Raw genomic sequence first — 25,458 nt, 5'->3', positions numbered from 1 at the left:
TTAATAAGAGCAGTGGTTAAAAACAAATGGCCAGAGTTGTGGAACAGGGAGAGGAAGGGAAGACGCCTGTTTCAGATCCAGGAAAAGGTGGGGGCAGGGAGGTCCTCAGGCCAAGAGAGAAGGGAGGGAAGTGTAATCACACGGCTGAGACTGGGACACAAAAGGCTCAATAGTACATTGAAATTGGTGGGAAAACATCTGACTAGGAGGTGTGATCATTGTCAGAAGGGGAAGGAGACAGTGGAACATGTTCTATTTCAGTACCAGAAATATCGGAGGGAAAGGGAGTGATTGTTATTAGATTTGAGATGTAATTTGGGGTGGCAGGTAGCCTAGTGGTTAGAGCGTTGGGACAGTAACCGAAAGGTTGCGAAATCGAATCCCCGAGCTAACAAGGTAAAAGAAATCTGTCTTTCTGCCCCTAAACAAGGCAGTTAACCCACTATTCCTAGGCCGTCATTGTAAATAAGAATTTGTTCTTAACTGACTTGCCTAGTTAAATAAAATAAATACAAATAATGGGGTTGAAGAGCCAGGATTCATTGAACTGCTGGGGGAAATCTTCAGGGGATGTAGTATTTCCTTATGTATTTAGTTTCCTTGGATTGACGAGAATCTTGGGTAGGATTTAGACCTTCACTGTCTCTGGTCCACACTCCAGTCCAGTTGGTGGCGGTAATGCACCTTAAAATTGGTTGCCAACTGCCATATAAAATCCACAGAAAAGCTGAAGCCAGGAGATTTAGCAACGTTTTCATCTCACCTTCAACTTTTAGTTGGGGAAAGATACCGTTTTTCATCTGTGAATTAGCTAGCTAACTTTACCCAAGATGTGTGTCTTTGTTTAGAAATTGATAGCATACACTAGCTGGCCTTAGTTAGTAGCTGGTAGTAAAACCTGTGCATTGTGTGGGTATTTTCATATTTTTCTGGAGTTTAATAGTTAGTTGTCCGATAGGTAGTAGCCATTGATTATGCTAGCATGACGATAAAGAAATGTGGAGAAGACTGAGTGCTAGAATCTATTACTAGCTAATAAAAATCAAATCAAACGTTTTGTCACATGCACCGACTACAATATGTGTAGACCTTACCGTGAAATGCTTACTTACATGTCCTTAACTATTTCTTGATCTGCACTGTTGGTTAAGAAAATATTGACCAAATAAGCTAAAGTAAAAAAATTAACTAAAAAGTAACACAATAAAATAAAAACAACGAGGTCATATACAGGGGGTACTGGTACCGAGTTAATGTATGGGGTTACAGGTTAGTCGAGGCAATCTGTACATGTAGGTAGGGGTGAAGTGACTATGCGTAGATAATAAACAGCGAGTAGCAGCAGTGTACAAAACAAATGGGGGGGTGTTAATGTAAATAGTCCAGTGGCCATTTGATTAATTATTCAGCAGTCTTATGGCTTGGTGGTAGAAGCTGTTAAGGAGCCTTTTTGTCCTAGACTTGGCGCTCCTGTACCGCTTGCCGTGCGGTAGCAGAGAAAACAGCGACTGGAGTCTGACATTTTTTGGGAGCTTTCCTCTGACACTGCCTAGTATATAGGTCTTGAATGGCAGGAAGCTTAGCCCCAGTGATGGTCCGTAATGTAGTGCCTTACGGTCAGATGCCGAGCAGTTGCCATACCAGGTAACCTGTCAGGATACTCTTGATGGTGCAACTGTAGAACTTTTTGAGGATCTGGGGACCCATGCCAAATCTTTTCAGTGTCCTGAGTGGGAAAATGTGTTGTAGTGCCCTCTTAACGACTGTCTTGATGTGTTTGGACTATGATAGTTTGTTGGTGATTTGGACATCAAGGAACTTGAAACTCTCGACCCGCTCCACTACAGCCCTGTCCATGTTACTGGGGCCTGTTCGGCCTGCCTTTTCCTGTAGTCCACGATCAGCTCCTTTTGTCTTGCTCACATTGAGGGAGAGGTTGTTGTCCTGAACAGGGAGTACAGGAGGGGACTAAGTACACACCCCTGAGGGGCCCCAGTGTTGAGGGTTGAGGATCAGCGTGGCACACGTGTTGTTGCCTACCCTTGCCACCTGGGGGGCGGCCCGTCAGGAAGTCCAGGATCCAGTTGCAGAGGAAGGGGTTTAGTCCCTGGGTCCTTAGCTTAGTGAAACAGTTTGTGGGCACTATAGTGTTGAACGCTGAGCTGAAGTCAATGAACAGCATTCTCACATAGGTGTTCCTTTTGTCCAGGTGGGAAAGGGCAGTGTAGAGTGCGATTGAGATTGCGTCATCTGTTGGGGCGGTATGCAAATTGGAGTGGGTCTAGGGTATCTGGGAGAATGCTGTTAATATGAGCCATGACCAGCCTTTCAAGCACATCATGGCTACTGACGTGAGTGCTACTGGGCAGTAATAATTTAGGCAGGTTACCTTTGCTTCCTTGAGCACAGGGACTATGGTGGTCTGCTTGAAACTTGTAGTTATTACAGACTCGGTCAGGGAGCAGTTGAAAATGTCAGTGAAGACACTTGCCAGTTGGTCCGTGCATGCTTTGAGTACATGTCCTGGTAATCTGTCTACCCATGGATTTGTGAATGTTGACAGGTTTTAAGGTCTTGCTCACATTGGCTACCGAGAGCGTTATCACACAGTCGTCCAGAACAGCTGGTGCTCTCATGCATGCTTCAGTGTTGCTTGCCCCCGAAGCAAGCATAAAAGGCATTTAGCTCGTCTGGTAGGCTTGTATCACTGGGCAGCTTGCGTCTGGGTTTCCCTTTGTAGTCCGTAATAGTTTTCAAGCCCTGCAACATCCGACGAGTGTCAGAGCCGGTGTAGTAGGATTCACGCTTTGCTTGTTTGATGGTTCGTCTGCGGGCCTAGCGGGATTTCTTATAAGCGCTATGATGTTACTAGCGCGAGTCGCTATGGTTAATCATAGGTGGCTTTCTAACTTTTGTGTACATGGACCAGATCATTGCAAATTGCATTGTCAGCAGTTCAGGTAGAAGACTTTGGTTAAGGTTGTATTGATATCACAATGCATGTCTGTTTTGTTTTCGCCCCAACTTTTCTCCAGTGACAAACATTGGCAGTAGAATGGTCCGTACTAAAGAGCTCAGTGACTTTCAACGTGGCACCGTCATAGGATGCCACCTTTCCAACAAGTCAGTTCGTCAAATTTCTGCCCTGCTAGAGCTGCCCCGGTCAACTGTAAGTGCTGTTATTGTGAAGTGGAAACGTCTAGGAGCAACAACAGCGCAGCCGCGAAGTGGTAGGCCACACAAGCTCACAGAACTGGACCGCCGAGTGCTGAAGCATGTAGCACGTACAAATCGTCCATCCTCTGTTGCAACACTCACAACTGAGTTCCAAACAGCCTCTGGAAGCAAGGTCAGCACAAGAACTGTTCGTCGGGAGCTTCGTGAAATGGGTTTCCATGGCCGAGCAGCCGCTCACAAGCCTAAAATCACCAAGTCAGGCCTTCAAGCAGTGACTGTCGCTGATGATATCAAGGAAAAAGTAGTAAGTCCTCCTGACCTGCATGGGGTTAAGTCGAACATTGTTCAGGTAATGAAGGGAGGGTTTTTGTGATGTGACTATATAGAATTGTGGTTAATGTGAATGGAGAATGTAACAACATGTTATTAGTCACTTGTAAATCAAGGGTGCTTATGCAGTGCTAGAACAAAACATCAAGAGAAACGTTAAGATAAAGCTGATCCCTGTATTGTCATTTCTATAGAAACTTGACTTACCTAAAGTCAAAGGTCAACTGCTCATTTTCGGCGCCACCAACTGGGATCTCATCGGAAGGAAAGAGGTGCCAAAAGCACAAGGTATAACCCTTCCCAGTCCTGTACATTGCTGTATGCAATACTCCATTCGGTTGTCCCTCAATAGCACTCGTGCTACCAACTTTGAAAGTAGTTTTTCCTGTCTTTCTACTGACAATCTTGAAGCAATCCTCATAATTGACTGCAGTATTGAACTGTTCCTGTTTCTTATCAAATCAAACTTTAAAGTGCATTTACAATCGCAGCAGACTTTACGTTAAAATTGTGGTGTGTGGGGTCTCGCAGCGGCCTTCAGGAACCTAGGCCAGAACTTGTGGGGTCCTCACCGCTACGGCAGCATGAGTGACGTGCAGGTCAGCAGTGTGGTGTCTGGGCCCTGTGCTGCCCACAGCCTCCTAATCACCACTGAGGGCAAGCTCTGGAGCTGGGGTAGGAATGCTATACTGTAATAGCTCATAGTTTGTACTTGCATATACACTACCGTTCAAAAGTTTGGGGTCACTTAGAAATGTCCTTGTTTTTGAAAGAAAAGCTTCTTTTTTTTTGTCAATTTAGAAGAAACTCAAATTGATCAGAAATACAGTGTAGACGTTGTGAATGACTATTGTAGCTGGAAACGGATGATTTTTAATGGACGATCTACATCGGTATACAGAGGCCCATTATCAGCAACAATCACTCTTGTGTTCCAATGGCACGTTGTGTTAGCTAATCCAAGTTTTAATAAGCAATAAAACTATCCTTTTTTAGACTAGTTGAGTATCTGGAGCATCAGCATCAGGGTTCGATTACAGGCTCAAAATGGCCAGAAACAAACTTTCTTATGAAACTCGTCAGTCTATTCTTGTCCTGAGAAATGAAGGCTATTCCATGCGAGAAATTGCCAAGAAACTGAAGATCACGTACAATGCTGTGTACTACGCCCTGCACAGAACAGTGCAAGCTGGTACTAACCAGAATAGAAAGAGTGCGAGGCCCCGGTGCACAACTGAGCAAGAAGACAAGTACAAGACAAGTGTCTAGTTTGAGAAAAAAGATGCCTCACAAGTCTTCAACTGGCAGCTTCATTAAATAGTACCCACAAAACACCAGTCGCAACGTCAACAGTGAAGAGGCGACTCCGGGATGCTGGCTTTCTAGGCAGAATTGCAAAGAAAAAGCCATATCTCAGACTGGCCAATAAAAATGTAAGATTAAGACGGGCAAAAGAACACAGGCACTGGACAGAGGAACTAGAAGGCCAGCATCCCGGAGTTGCCTCTTCACTGTTGACGTTGAGACTGGTGTTTTGCGGGTGTTCTGCTTCTGTGAAGGGCGTAGTACACAGCGTTGTATGAGGTCTTCAGTTTCTTTTCAATTTCTCACATGGAATAGCTTTAATTTCTCAGAACAAGAATAGACTGACGAGTTTCAGAAGAAAGTTCTTTGTTTCTGGCCATTTTGAGCCTGTTTAATCGAACACACAAATGCTGATGCTCCAGATACTCAACTAGAAGGACAGTTTTATTGCTTCTTTAAAATAAGCTGTTTTCAGCTGTGCTAATATAATTGCAAAAGGTTTTTTTATAATGATCAATTAGCCTTTTAAAATTATGAACCTGGATTAGCTAACACAATGTGCCATTGGAACACAGGAGTGATGGTTGCTAATAATGGGCATCTGTATGCCTATGTAGATATTCCATAAAAAATCTGCCTTTTCCAGCTACAATAGTCATTTACAACATTAACAATGTCTACACTGTATTTATGATCAATTTGATGTTAATGTAATGGACAAAAAATTTGCTTTAATTTAAAAAACAAACTTTTGAACATAGTGTATATGTCTCATAGATGTAATCATTCTAGCTGAGTCCAGAAGAAATTGTCAATATTGACTTCTTTCTCCCTCTTTCTCCCTCTATCAGGTCGAAATGAAAAGGGTCAGCTGGGTCACGGGGACACCAAGCGCCTGGAGGCCCCAAAACTGATTGAGGCCCTCGCAGATGAAGTGGTGGTGGCTGCAGCCTGTGGACGCAACCACACCCTGGCATTGACAGAGGGTGGCACCGCCTACTCGTTTGGAGAAAACAAACTGGGCCAGCTGGGCCAGGGCAACCAAACAGATGCAGTCCTCAGTCCAGCCCTGGTAAGCAACATCAACCTTGAAAAAGAAAGAAGAGTCTAGGAGCTCAAATGCAATAATTGAATGACCTAATGACCTAAACCAACGTTTCGACAGACAAGCTGTCTTCATCAGGGTATGACGACAAACACTGCGGTCACTAGTTTTTATATAGTGTCAAAGGACACACAAGTGTCTGTAATCATGGCCGGGTGTGGCTTGATACCATTGGTTCATTTACAGATACAAGTAGAACATATAAACATAAAGAACATAAATGGAAAACATACGATCATAGATTCAATTTGGCTACATAGGCCTACAAACATGTACAATGAATAGCAAAATCACAATGGATTCAGATCAAAGTCTACGTTGAGACCGAAGGGAGAAAGGGTCTTTTTAAATGAAAGATCCAGGCAGCCTCTCGTTTTAACAATAAATTGTCGACGTCACCCCCTCTCGTAGGGAGGGTGACGTGTTCGATGCCGATATAAAGTAGTTGTGGTTCGCTTACGTAAAGTGGGCCGCAACTGGGTACGTCGAATTTTTGCACCTGATGGTGCTACGATGCTTCGTAGTTTTAATCCACACATCGTTTTTACCCACATACTTTTTACCACAAGGACAAATGATAAGATAAATAACTGTCTTAGTGGAGCACGTAATCACACCTTTGATTTGTTTCCCTGTTTGGGGTTGTTTGAAGGATCTACATTTGTAAGTGCCATTGCATTGAGTGCAGCCACTACACTTGTAGTTTCCATCTGGTAGAGGCACGAATAGACGTTGTGCAGGGATATTTTGTGGTGGTAAATCAGAGTTTACCAATTGATCTCTGAGATTTCTTCCCCGCGAGAATACGACCAAGGGAGGGTCGGAAAACACATGACTGATACTGTCATCGGATCTTAGAATGTGCCAATGTTTGTCAACGATTCCCTTAATTTGCTCAGAGCACTTTGAATAGCGGGTAGTAAGAACACAAGAATGCCTATTTTTGGGACACTGTCCTTGAAAGAGATCATGTCTCGATTTATTTAGGATTTTCTCAATGGCAGTATTAATCTGACCATTATTGTACCACCTCTCCTTGAATTTTCTTTGCGTCTCAGCAATATTTCGGTCAATCTGATTGTTTTTTGCAAATTCTTTTGATTTGACAGAATTGGCTGAAGGGAAACTGTTTTTCAATGGAAGCTGGTGACAACTACCAGCCCTCAACAAACTGTTACGATCAGTAGGTTACCTGTAAAGATCAGTGTATAGAACATTATCCTCACACAAAATCAGAAGATCAAGGAAAATGATTTGACGTGTGTCAGATTGCATAGTAAATCTCAGGTGCTCAGAACGAGAGTTAAGAAAAGCATGGAACGCCTGGAGCTGTTTTGCATCACCCCTCCATAGAACAAAAATTTCATCAATGTACCGTTTCCAAATAATTATGTTAGGCAAGAAAACATTTTTGAGAAGATTGAGAATTGACTGTTTCTCCATGTAATCCACATACAAATTAGCATAGTTAGGATACTTGGGGATCCCAAGTAATCGTTTAGAAACATGAAATAGTTGTGTGTGAGTACTATTTCAGCCAATTTTATAATGCATGCACTGGAAGCAACTTCAACCTCATTATTCATCAGCCTAATTATTGTGGCTGAATTATTATAGGTGTAATATGGCCACATGCTGAGCCTGTGCTTATGAAAGCTTCTCCTTTCCCCTCTCAGATCCAGTACAATGGGCAGCCCTTGGTCAAGGTGGCGTGTGGGGCAGAGTTCAGCATGGTGGTGGACTGCAAAGGAAACCTCTACTCGTTCGGGTGCCCAGAGTATGGCCAGCTAGGTATGTACGCAACTAACAAGCAGGACAGATTTAAACTTCAAAAAAAAAAAGTTTCTCCAATGACACATTTGAAGAGTCACAATGACCCCTTCAAAAATTCATTCTAGATCTAACACTGGCGTTGCACTTGTAACAGGGTTATATTGGTGATTCCCCTTGCCACTTTATTGTTAAGCCAATGAGTTTTTGATTATAGTTTTGTCTTGCCTTCACCTACTCAACATGGCATCTTATTGGCTGGTTTGCGTAGCTTGCTTACGACGGAGGATGTTTCAGTTAGAATCGTCCCAGTGAACAAGCACCAAACCAGCGGTAGTATGGCCAGCTAGTTGGTTGCAAAGCACTGTACGTCAAAATTGATTTTTATACTCCCAAGTGATGATTTAAATGTACAATTTACAGTGGGGAGAACAAGTATTTGATACACTGCCGATTTTGCAGGTTTTCCTACTTACAAAGCATGTAGAGGTCTGTAATGTTTATCATAGGTATACTTCAACTGTGAGAGACGGAATCTAAAACAAAAATCCAGAAAATCATATTGTATGATTTTTAAGTAATTAATTTGCATTTTATTGCATGACATAAGTATTTGATCACCTACCAACCAGTAAGAATTCCGGCTTTCGCAGACCTGTTAGTTTTTCTTTAAGAAGCCCTCCTGTTCTCCACTCATTACCTGTGTTAACTGCACCTGTTTGAACTTGTTACCTGTATATAAGACATCTGTCCACACACTCAATCAAACAGACTCCAACCTCTCCACAATGGCCAAGACCAGAGAGCTGTGTAAGGACATCAGGGATAAAATTGTAGACCTGCACAAGGCTGGGATGGGCTACAGGACAATAGGCAAGCAGCTTGGTGAGAAGGCAACAACTGTTGCCGCAATTATTAGAAAATGGAAGAAGTTCAAGATGACGGTCAATCACCCTCGGTCTGGGGCTCCATGCAAGATCTCACCTGTGGGGCATCAATGATCATGAGGAAGTTGAGGGATCAGCCCAGAACTACACGGCAGGACCTGGTCAATGACCTGAAGAGAGCTGGGACCACAGTCTCAAAGAAAACCATTAGTAACACACTACACCGTCATGGATTAAAATCCTGCAGCGCACGCAAGGTCCCCCTGCTCAAGCCAGCGCATGTCCAGGCCCGTCTGAAGTTTGCCAATAACCATCTGGATGATCCAGAGGAGGAATGGGAGACGGTCATGTAGTCTGATGAGACAAAAATATAGCTTTTTGGTCTAAACTCCAGTCGCTGTGTTTGGAGGAAGAAGAAGGATGAGTACAACCCCAAGAACACCATCCCAACAGTGAAGCATGGAGGTGGAAACATCATTCTTTGGGGATGCTTTTCTGCAAAGGGGACAGGACGACTGCACCGTATTGAGGGGAGGATGGATGGGGCCATGTATCGCGAGCTCTTGGCCAACAACCTCCTTCCCTCAGTAAGAGCATTGAAGTGGCTGGGTCTTCCAGAATGACAACGACCTGACACACAGCCAGGGCAACTAAGGAGTGGCTCTGTAAGAAGTATCTCAAGGTCCTGGAGTAGCCTAGCCAGTCTCCAGACCTGAACCGAATAGAAAATCTTTGGAGGGAGCTGAATGTCCGTATTGCCCAGCGACAGCCCCGAAACCTGAAGGATCTGGAGAAGGTCTGTATGGAGGAGTGGGCCAAAATCCCTGCTGCAGTGTGTGCAAACCTGGTCAAGAACTACAGGAAACGTATGATCTCTGTAATTGCGAACAAAGGTTTCTGTACCAAATATTAAGTTCTGCTTTTCTGATGTATCAAATATTTATGTCATGCAATAAAATGCTAATTAATTACTTAAAAATCATACAAGGTGATTTTTGTTTTAGATTCCGTCTCTCACCGTTGAAGTGTACCTGTGATAAAAATTACAGACCTCTACATGCTTTGTAAGTAGGAAACACTGCCGATTTAGCAGGTTATCAAATACTTGTTCTCCCCACTGTATATGAATTTGTTTGTAAATGTTATTCGAACATCACACATAAGATGCAGAGTTTTTTGGTGCATATTTGTTATGCATTTTGTTGTAGAGAATTCAAGCTAATACTAGCTAGCAACTTACTGTGTCTGGTGGGGGGGTTCGTATATTTTGTACAGTGCGGCACGTGCAGAATTGGATGGTGAGCTGTGCATTGCATGACGTGCAATTTTGTGCTGTTTTTATCAGGTACATTGTTCAAAATATTATATTGTAATTGTTATATTATTTTGTTAACTACATTGCCCAGTGAACAAGCACCAAACCAGCGTGCGGTTCGTGCAGAATTGGATGGTGAGCTGTGCTTTCCATGACGTGCAATTTTGTGCTGTGTCTATCAGAATAAAGCTCCATGACTGGTGCTACAAATTGGAGCTCGTGTCGATGATTGGTTGTACACAACGCAAGAAGAGTACTGTTACAGTGGTGCTGTGACCATCCGTCGCTGGATTTCCATCTCAGAACTTCGCCGTGGTTGCCGTTGAAGAATCAGATAAGACGTCGCTGGTGCAGTTTATGGCGATATCGCATTTCGCCACAAGAGGGCGCTACTGCAGCGTTTTATTATCGAAATTGGTGATTTCTCTGGCTGAGACTCTCTTCACAGATTAACGATATAACTTTTGTGTTACTTGTTTATTTGCAATTCTAACGTATATCTGAAATAAGTAGGGTGAGTTTTACCAGTGTACCACATATAGGTTAGATTTTGAAGTGAGGTTGAAAATATATATAATTTTTTGCTATTTACATTTTAATTAGTGTGTTGATTTCCCATTGTTAAGATGGAAGGCGTTGGGAGAGGTAAGGGTTTCCTGTCATTTAATCTGTCACCATCTGTTGGTAGGGGTTCAGCCAAAATTCCATTTGCTTCTACACCTATGCCTAAACTGGAGGTTTTTGGGAGAATTGATGATAGTTTACCCATGGAAACGCCCAAGGATGTGTGTGATAGAGTTTTGCCAAATAGAGGGAGTGGGGAGGCCTCCATGGATTTCATAGCAGACATAGTACAGCAGATTGGTCATTCCATTGGGGAGAACATTGCCTCCTGTTTGGAGTCAAAGGCAATCGTTGGACATGTTGGGGACAATGTTATGGGGAGTGTATGCAGTTCTAGGGTTATGGATGTGTCAGGCCTGTACCTGGTATTGAAGTCTGATATCAGGGAACCGGTGTACTTTTGGGGGGATGGCTCTGAAAAGTGCACAGTGCATGAGTGGGAGGATATCGTCATGGTTTACATGCGTAAGAGGGGCGTGTCTGTGATGGACCAAGCAGTTGAGCTTATGGGAAGGGCCCATTGTTAAAGTGGGCATACGCAGCAATCCCTCCGTTGATTTATCTAAAGGCCCGAGTCCCATCTTTGACATACTGAAACAACATTTTAGTGACACTGCTTTTTCAAGCATGCCCCTTGCTGACTTTTATGCCACATTACCTCTGACTGATGAACAACCATTTTAATATTGGCTCAGACTGAACAGGGCTATGGAGGTTGCTGAAGATTGTCTAAAGAGACAGAAAAAAAGTGTTGAAGACCCATCTCGTGAGCTCACAGTCATGTTCATCAGACATTGCCCTAACGCTGAACTGTCGCTTATCTTTAAGTGCAAGCCATTACAGCAGTGGCCCGCTGCAGATGTTCATGAGAGGTTGAATGAATACAGGAGGGAGCAGAGGTACTCCCACTTATCTAAGGTGACCCCAGCCATCGCAACAATGAAGCAGGAAGTTGGTGCTGTCTTGCCAATCACCATGCCTGCTGTGAGGCCCCACATGGAAGTACCTAATGCGTTGCCTTACCCAGCCCAGACTATTCAGGGCTCAGCTGAGCCGATGGAATGTATCCTTGCAATGCTGGAGCGTGTGCTGGAGCAGAGGCCACAACCGTCTGACCGTAAGTTCCAAAAAGGGAATAGGAGCAAATTGAAGTCTAATGGGCCATGTAACATGTGCAGGGATGCTGGACATGATACTTACTTTCACTGCAGGGCCAATCACCTCTGCTTTCTTTGTCATGTAGCTGGCCACACACGCTCTCAGTGCCCCAAGGCTGCAGCTCTGAGCACAGCTGGTGGAGTCCCTACAGTAATCACTGCTCAGCTCCCGGAAAACTAGTAGGCCTGCATGTAGAAGGGGAGAGTGTTGGGCCTTTTGTAGAGTCCCCATCAGTGAGAGCTGTTGATTTGGAGTCTGTATATAAAAGTGTTTGTGATGAAATGAAGACTGAGAAGAGTATCATAATGCAGAACACACAGAGACTTTCCCCATATGATGATTTATTCTATGCCGAGGTGTTAATAGGGGGGAAGTAGAAGTGAGAGCTATGCTTGTGTAACAGTATAACTTTAGACCGTCCCCTCGCCCATACCCAGGCGCGAACCAGGGACCCTCTGCACACATCAACAACAGTCACCCTCAAAGCATCGTTGCCCATCGCTCCACGAAAGCCGCGGCCATTGTAGAGCAAGGGGAACTACTACTTCAAGGTCTCAGAACAAGTGACGTCACCGATTGAAACGCTATTTAGCGCGCACCGCTAACTAAGCTAGCCGTTTCACATCCGTTACAATTGACAGTGGATCCATGGCTTGTACCTTGAGCACTAGGGTCTTACCTGAACAGTTGCATGCAGGAGGAGTGTTGAAAAGTCCATCATTGAGTCCTACAGAGGTAGTCTTGGTTGGTTGTGGTGGGTTGAAGACGAGGCCTTTGGGAGTATGTGAGCTGGAGATGGAGGTGTAAGGATGTAGAGTTGCCGTGCCTACACTGGTGGTTGAAGGCCAGAGTGATGACCTCATCTTGGGCAGCAATCTTCTAAAGCACTTGATTCGCCACCTGAAGACTGATGGAGATCTCTGGAAGAGGGTTTATACTCCTGTGTGTGACTGGGTGAGGAGAGCAAGCTAATCGATATGATGGCTAATGTGGAGAGATGGAGAGACAGTGAAGTACCTGACAGTTGGAACTGTGAGACTAAAAGGGGCTGTGACTCTAGAGCCTATGCAGGAGCACTTAGTCTGGGGCAGACTACAAAACACTCAGAATCTATCAGCGGGCAGTGCTGTTCTCATTGAGCCCAGCAGTTCAAGGTCAACACCAAGGTCAATACTGGTAGGGAAGACAGTAGCTCTATTGTGGGGGAATGGGTGGCTCCCTGTTAGAGTGATAAACCTTTTTCAGAAGACAGTGACTTTGAGACGAAACGCCACTCTAGTCGATGTCTTTCCTTGCATGGCTCTAGGGGACTTTGACTGTTCGTGTGTGAATGATGATTCATCAGCAGCTTTACAGCAGCAAGTGCAGAGAACGGCTGATATACTCACTGACTGCCAAGATGACTTGACACTGACTGATGACGGTTCCAGCCAACTTCACGATACTGACGGACCTGACAGTTCAAGCGATCCTGAGGTCTTACGTGACTTAGGTTTGACTGATATTGATGTTGACTCCTGTCAAGTGTCTCCTGCTGGTAAGAAGAAACTCATCCAGCTCATAGCTGAGTACCAGTCCATTTCTTTCCAGGCACAAGTTGGATTGTGGAAAAGCTTCCGGATGTCTTCACCGCATTCAACTGAGTGATGAGAAACCCTTTCGGATGCCCTACCGACGCCTTTCACCAAATCATTATGAGAAGCTCAAACAAGCATTGAATGAGATGGAAGAATGTGAAATCATAAGGAAGTCTAGTAGTGAGTTCGCCTCTCCCCTTGTCCTTGTATGGAAGAAGTCTGGAGACCTGAGACTCTGTACTGATTTTCGTTTGATCAATGCTCGCACCATCAAAGACGCCCACCCACTCCCTCCCCAGGCTGACGCGCTGGCTACTTTAGGTGGAAATGTATTTTCTCGACAATGGACCTTACTTCTGGCTACTACAATGTGGAAGTGCATGAGGATGACCGGAGATTCACAGCTTTTACGTCGCCATTTGGATTGCACGAATACAATCGTATGCCACAGGGGTTATGTAATATTCCTGCAACCTTTTATGAGTATGATGCTAAACATCTTTGGGGATCAGAACTTTCTTAGCCTGCTGTGTTACCTTGACGATATCTTGGTCTATGCGCCCACTGAAGATCTGGCTATACAGCGCCTGGAAATGGTTTTTGAGCGTCTCAAGGCTCACAACCTGAAGTTGGCGCCAAAAAAAGTGTAACTTTCTGCAGAGGTCTGTGAAGTTTCTGGGTTATATCATTAGTGCGGATGGTGTAGCTACAGACCCTGAGAAGGTGAGGGCCATTACAGGAGTAACAGAAGCTGATCTGATGGAAGATGGCACTGACATTCCATCTTAGAAGAAATTGAGATCATTCCTTGGGATGGTGGTGTATTAACAACAGTTCATTGAAGGTTGCTCGACCATCGCAAAGCCTCTCTTTGGATTGACTACTGGACACAAGGCTCCACGCTGGAAAAATAAGTGACGCTCACCTGTCAGGAAGTTGATGGCTGCCGACTGGATCACAGAATGCAGACAGGCCTTATTCCAGCTTAAGCAAGCCTTACTGACAAACCCTTTCTACTCTCAGTGGATGCATCCAGCAATGGCTTAGGTGCTGTGCTGTCCCAGGTACAGGAACAGGGAGCTACAGCGAGACCTATAGCCTTTGCGAGCAAGTTCCTCAGTTATGCACAGTCGAGGTATCCTGCACACAGGCTCGAGTTCTTTGCCATGAAATGGGCTATCTGTGACAAGTTCTACCACTGGTTACGGGGACAGCAGTTCACGGTATGGACGGATAATAATCCCTTGACATACATTCTGACCAAAGCATGATGCTTGTGAACAGAGATGGGTCGCCAAGCTGGCACCGTACGAGCTTGACATCAAGTACATCCCTGGAAAAATAAATGTTGTTGCAGATGCTTTGAGCAGAGAGCCCTTCGTACGACCCAGTGCACTCCATCGCCTGACAAGGGTCCCGTACGAGACCTTACTAGCTGACGCTAACGCTGTACTCACAGAGTGCAAGATGTGTTTCGCTGGTCCAGCCACCCCTTTGACAAAGCCTCTGACTCCAATGAAGTGGTCATTAGCTGTCAGGCTACTGTTGACCCCCCATCAGGTGCTTTATCAAGACATGAAGTTGCAGCTGTTCTTCATTCACACAGGTGCTGGGTGGGTGAAGTGGGCTCACATGCACTGCTGTTGCCACAGCTTCCACAGGCTGGTATGCCATCAGAGCAGACCGATGTTGATGTTCTGCCACACGACCTACTGATGAGTAAGCAGCGTGATGACAATGTGATCAGCAGAGTCAACTTCTTTGTGGAGAGGGGGAGAAGACCATCCCGGAGAGAGCGTGCCCATGAGAGTGTTGAGGTTTTATGTCTTCTCAGAAGTTGGGACAAGTTGACCATGAAGATGGGTGTACTGTATCGTGTTTCGAAGAATGTGGTTACAAAGAGGAAAACGTATCTGTATGTGGTTCCAGCCTCCATGAAAGCAATGGTGTTGAAGGGTGTCCATGATGAAGCTGGCTACCAGGGCCAACAGAGAACAGTCTACCTGACAAGACAGAGGTTCTTCTGGCATGGCCTGGAGAGGGAGGTAAAAGCTTATGTGAAGTGCTGCAGGAGATGCGTCGTGAGCAAGACTCCTGATCCGGAAGCAAGAGCTCCTCTTGAGAGCATAATAACAACTGAGCCTCTTGAACTAGTGTGCATAGACTTCTGGTCTGCAGAAGATTCTTCAAACAAGTCCTTGGATGTGCTCGTTGTTACTGACCACTTTACCAAATTGGCTCATGCCTTCTTGTGTCCGATCCAGTCTGCTAAGTCAGTAGCTCATCAGTTGTGGAACAACTATTTCTGTGTCTACGGGTGCCTCGCCGTATACACTCAGATCAAGAAGCCAACTTTGAGAGCGCTTTAATAGCCGAACTGTTGAGTGTTGCAGGTGTTCAGAAGTCTCACACCACGCCGTACCATCCGATGGGGAACGGGTCCTGCGAAAGGATGAATAGGACGTTGGGAAACATGATCCGGGCCCTGCCGACGAGAGCAAAGCACAGATGGCCTCAGGCGCTGAAGTCCCTCACGTTTGCGTACAATTGTACAATACACGAGACCACAGGCTTTGCCCCTTTCCTGCCAATGTTTGGGAGGACGCCAAGACTGCCTGTTGACATAGTCTTTGGCTCTGTCATAGAGAACCCAGAAGTTGTCTTCTATGACCAGTTTGTTCAGTCTTTGAGGAGAGATCTGAAAGAAGCCATGAATACAGCACAGGCATCTGCAGCGAAGCAGTTGAAGAGGCATGCTGACCTTTATGACAGCAGAGTCAGAGGAACACCAGTGGAGATTGGGGATCGAGTATTGCTGGCTAACAAGGGTGAGCGAGGAAAGCGGAAGCTCCATTGGGAGGATACTGTCTACCTTGTCACTGAATTGAATGCTGACAGTCACACTTTTAAGATTAAGAACAGCTCCACTCCACTGCACAGCTCCACTGCACAGGAGAAGACCTGATAATGCCAGTCAAATTTCTTCCTCTTCCCCATGCTGCCGTTGATGAGTGAACTAATTAACAGAGTCTGAGGACATGAATGACAGCCTTGTGGTTTCAACTGCCAGGGACACTGCAATGGATGATGATGCTGAGTACAGAACAAGAGTGTGGGTGTCGGAGGTGCCTTCTGAAGGAACAGGTGACACAAGCCTGGAGGGTGATGTGCGATCCTTGGATGCTCAGGATATTCCACCTTTGGATTCTGTGGATGATATACTGCAGCTGGAAGGTCGGCCTCGATCAGAGAGTCTTCAAGAATCTGACCGAGACCGTAACAGTGTAGTGAGTGAGCTAATTGACCAGTCTGCTTACGATATCCGTACTGACCTACCAAACGCAGACCATTCCTTACCTGATCAGTTACGTATTGACTGTGTTGACGGACCCACTATTGCAGTACACAACACTGTTACCCCTTATGCAGTTGAAGGTAGTCGGGGTCGTATTAGGTCAAGGGCAGGAAGGCTATTTAAACCAGTGTCAAGACTGATTGAGATGATGAATCAGCAGAAAGTTAGCTCTTGAAGGTTAAATAAGTGAAAAGAGGGACAATGGTATTGACATCTTTTATTTGTTTTGCTTTTACATCATTGTGACCATGATTAGAGGTTGCAGGATGGTAATGTGACGGATATGATAAAGTCTCTTATAGTTGTTTATTTTATTACTTGGATGTTTTAAAGTCACTGAGTGTACTTAACATGAAACAGGCATGTTTACCTATGAGGGCTAAGGGGATTGATCAACCACTTTTGACTCTAATTCTCATGGAGCATAGTCTGACCGGAATATTTAGTGACTGTTTTAAAGCAGGGTCTGCATCCTCGATATACATAGCTTTACCAACGCAAGAAGAGTACTGTTACACACTTATTTTTGTCTTGTGTTTTGGGTCATAGGACACAACTCTGACGGCAAGTTCATTGCCCGCGCCCAGCGCATCGAGTTTGACTGTGAGACCATTGCACGCCGCGTGGCCATCTTCATCGAGAAGAGTAAAGACGGCCAGGTGACGCCTGTACCTAACGTGGTGGTCCGAGACGTCGCCTGCGGAGGCAATCACACGGTGAGGAGGGAAGACCAGGACTCGTATTCAGTCTTGGAGAACGATCAGTTTGGCCTTAGTGGAGGCTCAGTGGTTAAGGGCGCTGTACTGCAGCGCCAGCTGTGCCACCAGAGACTCTGGGTTCACGCCCAGGCTCTGATGCACAACTGGCCTAGCATCGTCCGGGTTAGGGAGAGTTTGGCCGGTAGGGATATCCTTGTCTCATCGCGCACCAGTGACTCCTGTGGCAGAACGGGCGCAGTGCGCGCTAACCAAGGTTGCCAGGTGCACGGTGTTTCCTCTGACACATTGGTGCGGCTGGCTTCCGGGTTGGATGCGCGCTGTGTTAAGAAGCAGTGCGGCTTGGTTGGGTTGTGTATCGGAGGACGCATGACTTTCAACCTTCGTCTCTCCCGAGCTGCTACTAAACAATTGGATACCACGAAATTGGGAAGAAAAAAGGGGTAAAATTCAACAACAAAAAAAAGGAAATCAAAGAACATAGAACTTTTGCATCTCACAATAGTGTTGGTATATATTAGTGATGTCTCCATCCCCCAACCTTTGCATAATCACTGAATGAAGAATGTACATTTGAGTCATTCAACAGACGCTCTTATCCAGAGCAAGCTACGGTGTTCCTTTCATGTTTAATGAATGAACCTTCAGATGGAGACCTCTTCACTCTGGTCCTTAAATCTGGACACTAATAGGGAGCTGAGCGGGTCTGATAACATTTGGCACCAGCCTGTGTTTAAAGGGATAGTCCACTCTAAGTATGAGTTTTCAATTATATTGGCCGTAGTTGATTCGCCAAGTCAGGTTTTTTTTCTTCTCACTTTTTGGTTTTGTTAGCGTGAGGTATGTAAACTGTGTTTGTGTGTGTCCCCAGCTGATATTGGACTCCCAGAAGCGGGTGTTTTCCTGGGGCTTTGGTGGTTATGGACGGCTGGGTCACACGGAGCAGAAGGACGAGATGGTGCCCAGACTGGTGAAGCTCTTCGACTTCCCCGGGCGCGGGGCATCCCAAATCTACACTGGCTATCAGTGCTCCTTCACTGTAAATGAGATGGGTATGGGACACAATGCTTAACCCCTTGAATGTCGCACTGATGAGTAAATCTTTTTAGAATAATTTTATTTATTACCCCTATTATCAATTTATACCACTTTAAACCAAGAATACTACCGTTACTTCCCCACGTCTGTTGCTCTATCTGATATACACTCGGTACAAAACATGTCTCTTTCCATGAGAGACTGACCAGGTGAAAGCTGCTATCTCTTATTGAGGTCACCTGTTAAATCCACTTTAACCAGTGTAGATGATGGGGAGATCTGGTTAAAGAAGGATTTTTAAGCCTTGAGACAATTGAGACAAGGACTATGTGTATGTGCAAGACAAAATATTGAAGTGCCTTTGAACAGGTTATGGTAATAGGTGCCAGGCGCAACGGTTTGAGTGTGTCAAGAACTGCAATGCTGATAGGTTTTTCACTCTCGGCAGTTTCCCATGTGTATCAAGAATGGTCCACCACCCAAAAGACATCCAGCCAACTTGACACAACTGTGGGAAACTTTGCAGTCAATATTGGCCAGCAGCCCTGTGGAACGCTTTCAACACCTTGTAGAGTCCATGCCCCAACGAACTGAGGCTGTTCTGAGGGCAAAAGGTGGTGCAAATCAATATTAGGAAGGTGTTCTTAATGTTTCGTTGTGTATGTTGTAGTGATTTCAGGGCGTATCCCAACTGTGACTTGAACCTAGCATCTGTCAGTCTAAACAGTGTAGCCATTACGCCAAGAGTTGGACAAATTTTGCTAGTGTTTTTTGATAAGGAAGCTACAATATTAACATTTTGTGTGCAGGAGGGCTATTTTTCTGGGGGGTCACCAATACCTCGCGGGAGTCTACCATGTACCCCAAGGCCGTGCAGGACCTGTGTGGCTGGAAGGTCCGCAGTCTGGCGTGCGGGAAAAGCAGTATAGTTATCGCTGCAGACGACAGCACCATCAGCTGGGGACCCTCCCCCACCTTTGGAGAACTGGTAAGTTTTATTATACAATTATACACTGAACAAAAATATAAACAGAACAAGTGTTGGTCCCATGTTTCATGAGCTGAAATAAAAAAATCCCAGACATTTTTCATATGCACAAAAATCTTATTTCTCTCAAATTTTGTGCATAAATTTGTTTCAATTCCTGTTAGTGAGCATTTGTTGTTTGACAAGATAATCCATCCACCTGACAGATGTGGCATATCAAGAAGCTGATTAATTATACAACTGCACCTTGTGCTGGGGACAGTAAAAGGCCACTTCAAAATGTGCAGTTCATAGTCACACAACGCCATGCCACAAGTTTTGAGGGAGCGTGCAATTGGCATGCTGACTGCAGGAATGTCTACTAGAGCTGTTGCCAGATCATTTAATGTTAATTTCTCTACCGTAAGCTGCCTCTGTCATTTTTGAGAATTTGGCAGTATGTCCAATCGGCCACGCAACCACAGACCACGTGTAACCACGCCAGCCCAGGACCTCCACATCCGACTTCTTCACCCATGGGATGATCTGAGGTGGGCAGGGCTGAGGAGTATTTCTGTCTGTAATATAGACTTTTGTAAAGAAAAACTCAATCTGGTTGGCTTGGCCTGGCTGCCAAGTGGTTAGGCCTATGCCCTCCAAAGCCCACCCATGGCTTCACCCCTGCCCAGTCATGTGAAATCCATAGATTAGGGCCTAATGAATTTATTTCAATTGACTGATTTCCTTATACGAACTGTAACTCTCATATCTTTGAAAATGTTGCGTTTTATATTTGTGCTCAGTATAGAAATGTACTTGTGTGCTCAAGAGACTGCTGAATTGGCACACCTGTTCCGGCTTCACCACTTATGACATGGGTTTTGTTACAGGGATACGGAGACAACAAGGCCAAGTCCTCCACTACTGCTCAGGAGATGAAGACCCTGGATGGAGTTTACACTGAACAGGTGTGGCGCAGCAACAGAGAATGAAAACAGTGATGAATTTGAATTCCCACTTATGTATTCTGAAGATGGGAACTGCATTTAGGTACATGTTCCCTCTGAAACGTTTCGTTGTTTGTGGTTGCAGGTGGTGATGGGATACGCACACTGCCTGGTCATCGCCAGACAGGATACTCCACAGGAGCAAGAGATGCTCAAGAAGCTACCAGAGTACAACCCAGGCCCCCTCTGATGGGGCACCATCCAGCCACCTTACCATTTGTCAACAGATTCTCTCCAGAATGCATCTCCCCTTTAGGTCACCTTTGTAAGGCTTGATGGATGGCTGGGGAGGGTGGGCTCTTGTATGTATGCGAACACAAACAAGTCAGTTCTTTTTGTGTTTGTTCCCAAAGACCAATGACATTTTTTTTGTTCATGAAGTCCATGGCAGTATTACTTTTTGTCAGGTCGATCTGTATGCATTGTCAGAATACAATCGGGATCTGAGACATTGTGCCATCAAGTTGATGCTCTCCGGCCATTGACTTCTGTTACATTCTTTGGTTAATCTCTTCACTTGTATGATTAAATGTTGGTGCCAAGGATGCGCAACTGTCCCTCAGGCCAGTATCTGCTTGTCATTCAAGACTTTTTTCACCTCAGTGACCCCTTTTAGCCTGGGAATATAGGTGTGGGCACTGCAATCTTGGCAATGAGAACCAGCATGAATGTGGTTTTGCGACTCTCTTTTAGTGCAAATGGTTAACAGGGTGTGGTTATCCTAGTTTTAAATCAAGACTGGTTGTTTTTCTTAATTTGTTTTGGTGTCTGGGTCAGAAGGCCCGCATGTTTTTTACATTTCAAATGTGGAAATGGTAAAGGTTAATTAAATTGGTTGATTTTGTTCAGTCTGTTCTGACATCTCTCTCCTGCCCCAAGAGGGGTTAAAAGCTTTTGTTGGCCAGTACATCTTGTCACCACTGCTGTCAACAGCCTGGTTTTGACCACTGTATGTAGCAGTTAGTATGCATCCATCTGCTGACCAATCATCCACCGTACTTTGGGTGAGCTAGGAGTAGATGACTGGGATCATACAGGTGGGCAAGTTTCTTCTACATACCGATGATGTTCACTCCATGGGTTGATTTTGGGCCACACTTCTAGCACCAATCTGATTTAACCAATTCTGACAAGCAAATTTCCCCATTTACCAATGAGCATATCACACTTTACACAGGTTCTGAGCTGCCAAATACTTGAGATTCATTTACAGATGGTTATGCTGGATTAACATTGGAAGGTTGACTGTTTTGTCTGCATTTTGGGAGTTATGGCTAGCTGAATCTAGTGCCTTCAGAAAGTATTCATACCTGTTCAGTTGTTTCAGCCTGAATGTAAAATGTACTACATTATTTTTTTTACCCTTGTATACAAACACCCCATAATGTCAGAATTGTTTAAATTTGTACAAATGAAATAGCTGAAATGTCTTGATTCATAAGTATTCCACACCTTTTGTTATGGCAATCCTAAATATGTTCAGGAGTAAAAATGTGCTTAAGTCACAAGTTATGTATAACATGATTCTTTAATGACTGCCTCATCTCTGTACCCCACACATACAATTATCTAAGGTCACTCAGTTGAGCAATGAATTTCAACCAAAGACCAGGGAGGTTTTCCAATGCCTCTTAAAGGACACCTATTTGTAGATGGATAAAAATGACAAAATCTGACACTGAATACCCCTTTGAGCATGGATAAGTTAATGACACTTTGAATTCTGTATCAATACACCAGTCACTACAAGGATACAGGCGTCCTTCCTAACTCAACAACATTGTTACTTCACAATACTAACCTAGTTGACAGGGTGAAAAGGAAGCCTGTACAGAATATTCCATCAAGGCACTAAATACAAACTGTTATGTTTGTGGCAAATCCAAAACTGCACTTGAGTACCACTCTCCATATTTTCAAGCATAGTGGTGGCTGCATCATGTTATGGGTAAGCTTGTAGTCATTAGGCACTGGAGTTTTTCAGGATAAAAAAATGAAACATAGGAGCTAAGCACAAGAAAAATCCTAGAGGAAACCTGGTTGTCTGCTTTCTGGAAGTTGAATTCACCTTTCAGCAGTGATGTTCGAGTGGCCGAGTTATTGACTTAAATCTGCTTAAATCTATGGCGAGACCTAAAAATGGTCTAGCAATGCTCTGCTAATTTGACAGAGCTGTATGAGTTTAAAGAATGGGAAAATGTCACAACCCAGGTGTGGAAAGCTCTTAGCCAGAAAGACTACAAAAAGACTACAAAGTTGACTCAGGGGTGTGAATACTTATGTAAATGAGCTATTTCTGTAATCCTTTTTCAATAAATTTGCAAACATGTTTTCACTTAGTCCTTATGGTGTAATGTGTGTATATGAGTGAGAGAAAGTATATTTAATAAATTTTGAATTCAGGATGTAACAAAATGTGGAATAAGTCCAGGGGTCTGAATACTTTCTCTAGGCACTGTACTGCATTGTCACAAGAAGGTTGAGTCACCCAGTGTGTATTCAAGAGTGCACACCGCAGCAAAACGTTTTGCAATGAAAATGTGTTTCTTGTTGGACAAATTCAGGTAGGTCCCTCCCTGTTTTTTTGCGTCCTAGTAAATATACCCGCTCCATGTCTCGTCACCGTAGAGAAAAAATTAAAAACAGGAGTACTCTAAGAATTTATTGAATGTACAAAATCCAGCAGACAATTGTTTAATCCTCATCCTCTTCCTCCTCCTCATCCTGGTTGATCTGGAAGTAGCGTAGCTCGTAGCTCTCCTTTGTGTTGGCCACAACACGCAGCCAGTCGCGAAGGTTATTCTTCTTCAAGTACTTCTTGGTCAGATATTTCAGATATCTGCAGACAGGAGACAGATGGCATTCAGATGTGAGGTTGGGCTTTTTCCCCAATGCAATACACATACTAACTTAGTAAAGAAAACAAATATACACACAGTACCAGACAAAAGTATGGACACCTACTCATTCCAGGGTTTTATATTTTTTTAATATTTTCTACATTGTAGAATTATAGTGAAGACAAACACATATGGAATAATGTAGAAACCCAAAAAACTGTTAAACAAAGCTAAATATATTTTATATTTGAGATTCCTCAAAGTAGCCACTCTTTGCCTTTGACAGCTTTGCACACTGTTGGCATTCTCTCAACCAGATTCATGAGGTCATGTTAAAAGTTCATTTGTGGAATTTCTTTCCTTCTTAATGCATTTGAGCCAATCAGTTGTGTTGTGACAAGGTAGGGGGTATACAGAAGATAGCCCTATTTGGTAAAAGACCAAGTCCATATTATGGCAAGAACAGCTCAAATAAGCAAAGAGAAATGACAGTCCTTCATTACTTTAAGACATGAAGGTCAGTCAATCTGGAAAATTTCAAGAACTTTAAAAGTATGTTCAAGTGCAGTCGCAAAAACCATCAAGCGCTAATGATGAAACTGGCTTTCATGAGGACCGCCACAGGAAAGGAAGACCCAGTTACCTCTGCTGCAGAGGATAAGTTCATTAGAGTTTCTTCTCCAACACTTTGTTTTTGCATTATTTAAACCAGATGGAACATATTTCATTATTTATTTGAGACTAAATTGACTATGTATTATATTAAGTTAAAATAAGTGTGCTCATTGTTCATTCAGTATTGTTGTAATTGTCATTATTACAAATATATAAAAATCGTCTAATTAATCGGTATCGGCTTTTTTGGTCCTCCAATAATCGGTATTGGCGTTGAAAAATCATAATCGGTCAACCTCTAGTTGAGTTGCCAGTGCAGTCACCATACCTTTTGGAGAAGGGGACCTCAGAGGACACAGTGATCTTGCTCTTGCTCCTCTCAATAGACACCACACCACCACCCAGGTTGCCAGCTTTCCCGTTCACCTTGATGCGCTCCTGAAGGAACTGCTCCTATAACCATTAAGACATGCTGTGTAAGCGTATACTTCGAATTTCCCCAAAACCAAAGATTGACAGCTGCCCAACATGACTAGTGATATTTCCCATAGTAATATTCTGTTCAACATATCTCATGTCGATCCCATGGACTGTAAAATCCTTAGATCTGTATATGAATTTGAGAGTGATTACATTTCGCAAGCTCCATCTGTCCCTCAGCTTTATACTAAATCAAGTGGTAGGGGTGCCACTGCCTGGGACAGGCTGAAACACAATTCAAGATGGTGGCTAAAGTAAAGGGGAATCAAAGAAGGGTGTTTGAGAAACTTTTTTAAAAAGTTGACATTTTCACTGCAACCTGGCACAGGTCAAAATCTACTTACAAAGTTGGCAGCATCCATGATGCCATCTTCAACAGGGTGGGTGCAGTCCAGAGTGAACTTCAGGACCTGCTTCTTCTTCTTGCCACCCTTGGAGCCTTTGTTGCTCTGTTTCTTCTGCAAATCAGATTAACAAACAAATAAAATGAGACCGTCCACCAACGCTTCTCCGATTAGCTACCTGTCTAGGTCCTTAGCTAGCTGTCGCTCTAAAAGGCCACCCTGCTAGTTCTAGTAATCAAGTTAGGTAGCTGTCTAGAATCTAACTAGCTAGGCTTCTAGTTCAAACATACGCGCAACAACCGCTCAGACATCAACTAAATTAGTGATCTGTCTATCGTCAGTTAATGCCCAATTCAAAGAAAGCTTTAGTCAGTTAGCTAACCAGACCTATAATTTTATCACTTAACTATTAAGTACTGCTGACTATAAAACGAACTGGAAAACGATAAGCTAGTTTTCTGTAGCTAGCTACAACGTGGTGGATCTCTAGGCTAGCTAAATTAGCAGGCCTCGTGAATAACAAAACCCAATGCAGTATTAACCATGACATAAGCCCCCCCCTCCAAATATGTCCCTATTCATACGAATATGACACAAATCAAATACAGTCGTTTGAAGTGTGCAACATGTATATATTTGGACACTTGTTCACACGCGAATGTACCCACCACAGGAGCCATGGCGAAGAATTTAGCAGAAAGGAAGAACTAGGTTTGCGCGTGCGTTACATTTCGGGCCTGTTAAATCAATCGCTGATTGAGTCGATACAATCACTGAATCAGAGTTCGATTACTATTGTTTTCAACAAACATTTTATTTAAATTCCATACATTTTGAAAGATTAATTA

At 44.1% G+C, this 25,458-nt stretch overlaps 2 protein-coding genes across 2 annotated transcripts; one reads left to right on the top strand and one right to left on the bottom strand.

The window, feature by feature from the left end:
- The first annotated feature begins 3,037 nt into the window (after positions 1 to 3,037).
- Positions 3,038 to 22,670, top strand: LOC109907860 (protein RCC2 homolog). The gene is made up of 10 exons (XM_020506109.2): positions 3,038 to 3,481; positions 3,702 to 3,795; positions 4,039 to 4,182; positions 5,664 to 5,884; positions 7,594 to 7,708; positions 17,153 to 17,319; positions 18,191 to 18,371; positions 19,167 to 19,345; positions 20,215 to 20,292; positions 20,417 to 22,670. Exons 1-10 carry the CDS (start codon positions 3,056 to 3,058, stop codon positions 20,519 to 20,521), a joined length of 1,710 nt encoding a protein of 569 aa, XP_020361698.1. The 5' UTR covers positions 3,038 to 3,055; the 3' UTR covers positions 20,522 to 22,670.
- LOC109907862 (60S ribosomal protein L22) lies at positions 21,841 to 25,372 on the bottom strand. The gene is made up of 4 exons (XM_020506111.2): positions 25,279 to 25,372; positions 24,611 to 24,724; positions 24,115 to 24,239; positions 21,841 to 23,170 (listed from the first exon to the last, which is right to left on the bottom strand). Exons 1-4 carry the CDS (start codon positions 25,288 to 25,290, stop codon positions 23,026 to 23,028), a joined length of 396 nt encoding a protein of 131 aa, XP_020361700.1. The 5' UTR covers positions 25,291 to 25,372; the 3' UTR covers positions 21,841 to 23,025.
- Positions 25,373 to 25,458: the final 86 nt, after the last annotated feature.

This window comes from Oncorhynchus kisutch, linkage group LG17, assembly GCF_002021735.2.
Source record: "Oncorhynchus kisutch isolate 150728-3 linkage group LG17, Okis_V2, whole genome shotgun sequence".
Taxonomy (NCBI): domain Eukaryota; kingdom Metazoa; phylum Chordata; class Actinopteri; order Salmoniformes; family Salmonidae; genus Oncorhynchus; species Oncorhynchus kisutch.
The sequence above is the reverse complement of the archived record's forward strand: the minus strand, read 5'-3'. Positions and strand labels throughout refer to the sequence as shown.

Bases quoted from the DNA above. Each gene is read 5' to 3' on its own strand.
- LOC109907860 (XM_020506109.2), top strand. From the start codon at position 3,056: ATGGTCCGTACTAAAGAGCTCAGTGACTTTCAACGTGGCACCGTCATA. The intron at 3,796-4,038 runs GTATAACCCTTC...GGGGTCTCGCAG, and splicing joins AGAGGTGCCAAAAGCACAAG to CGGCCTTCAGGAACCTAGGC. The intron at 5,885-7,593 runs GTAAGCAACATC...TTCCCCTCTCAG, and splicing joins CAGTCCTCAGTCCAGCCCTG to ATCCAGTACAATGGGCAGCC.
- LOC109907862 (XM_020506111.2), bottom strand. The intron at 24,240-24,610 runs GTAAGTAGATTT...TAATGGTTATAG, and splicing joins TCATGGATGCTGCCAACTTT to GAGCAGTTCCTTCAGGAGCG. The intron at 23,171-24,114 runs GTATGGTGACTG...TCCTGTCTGCAG, and splicing joins GAGGTCCCCTTCTCCAAAAG to ATATCTGAAATATCTGACCA.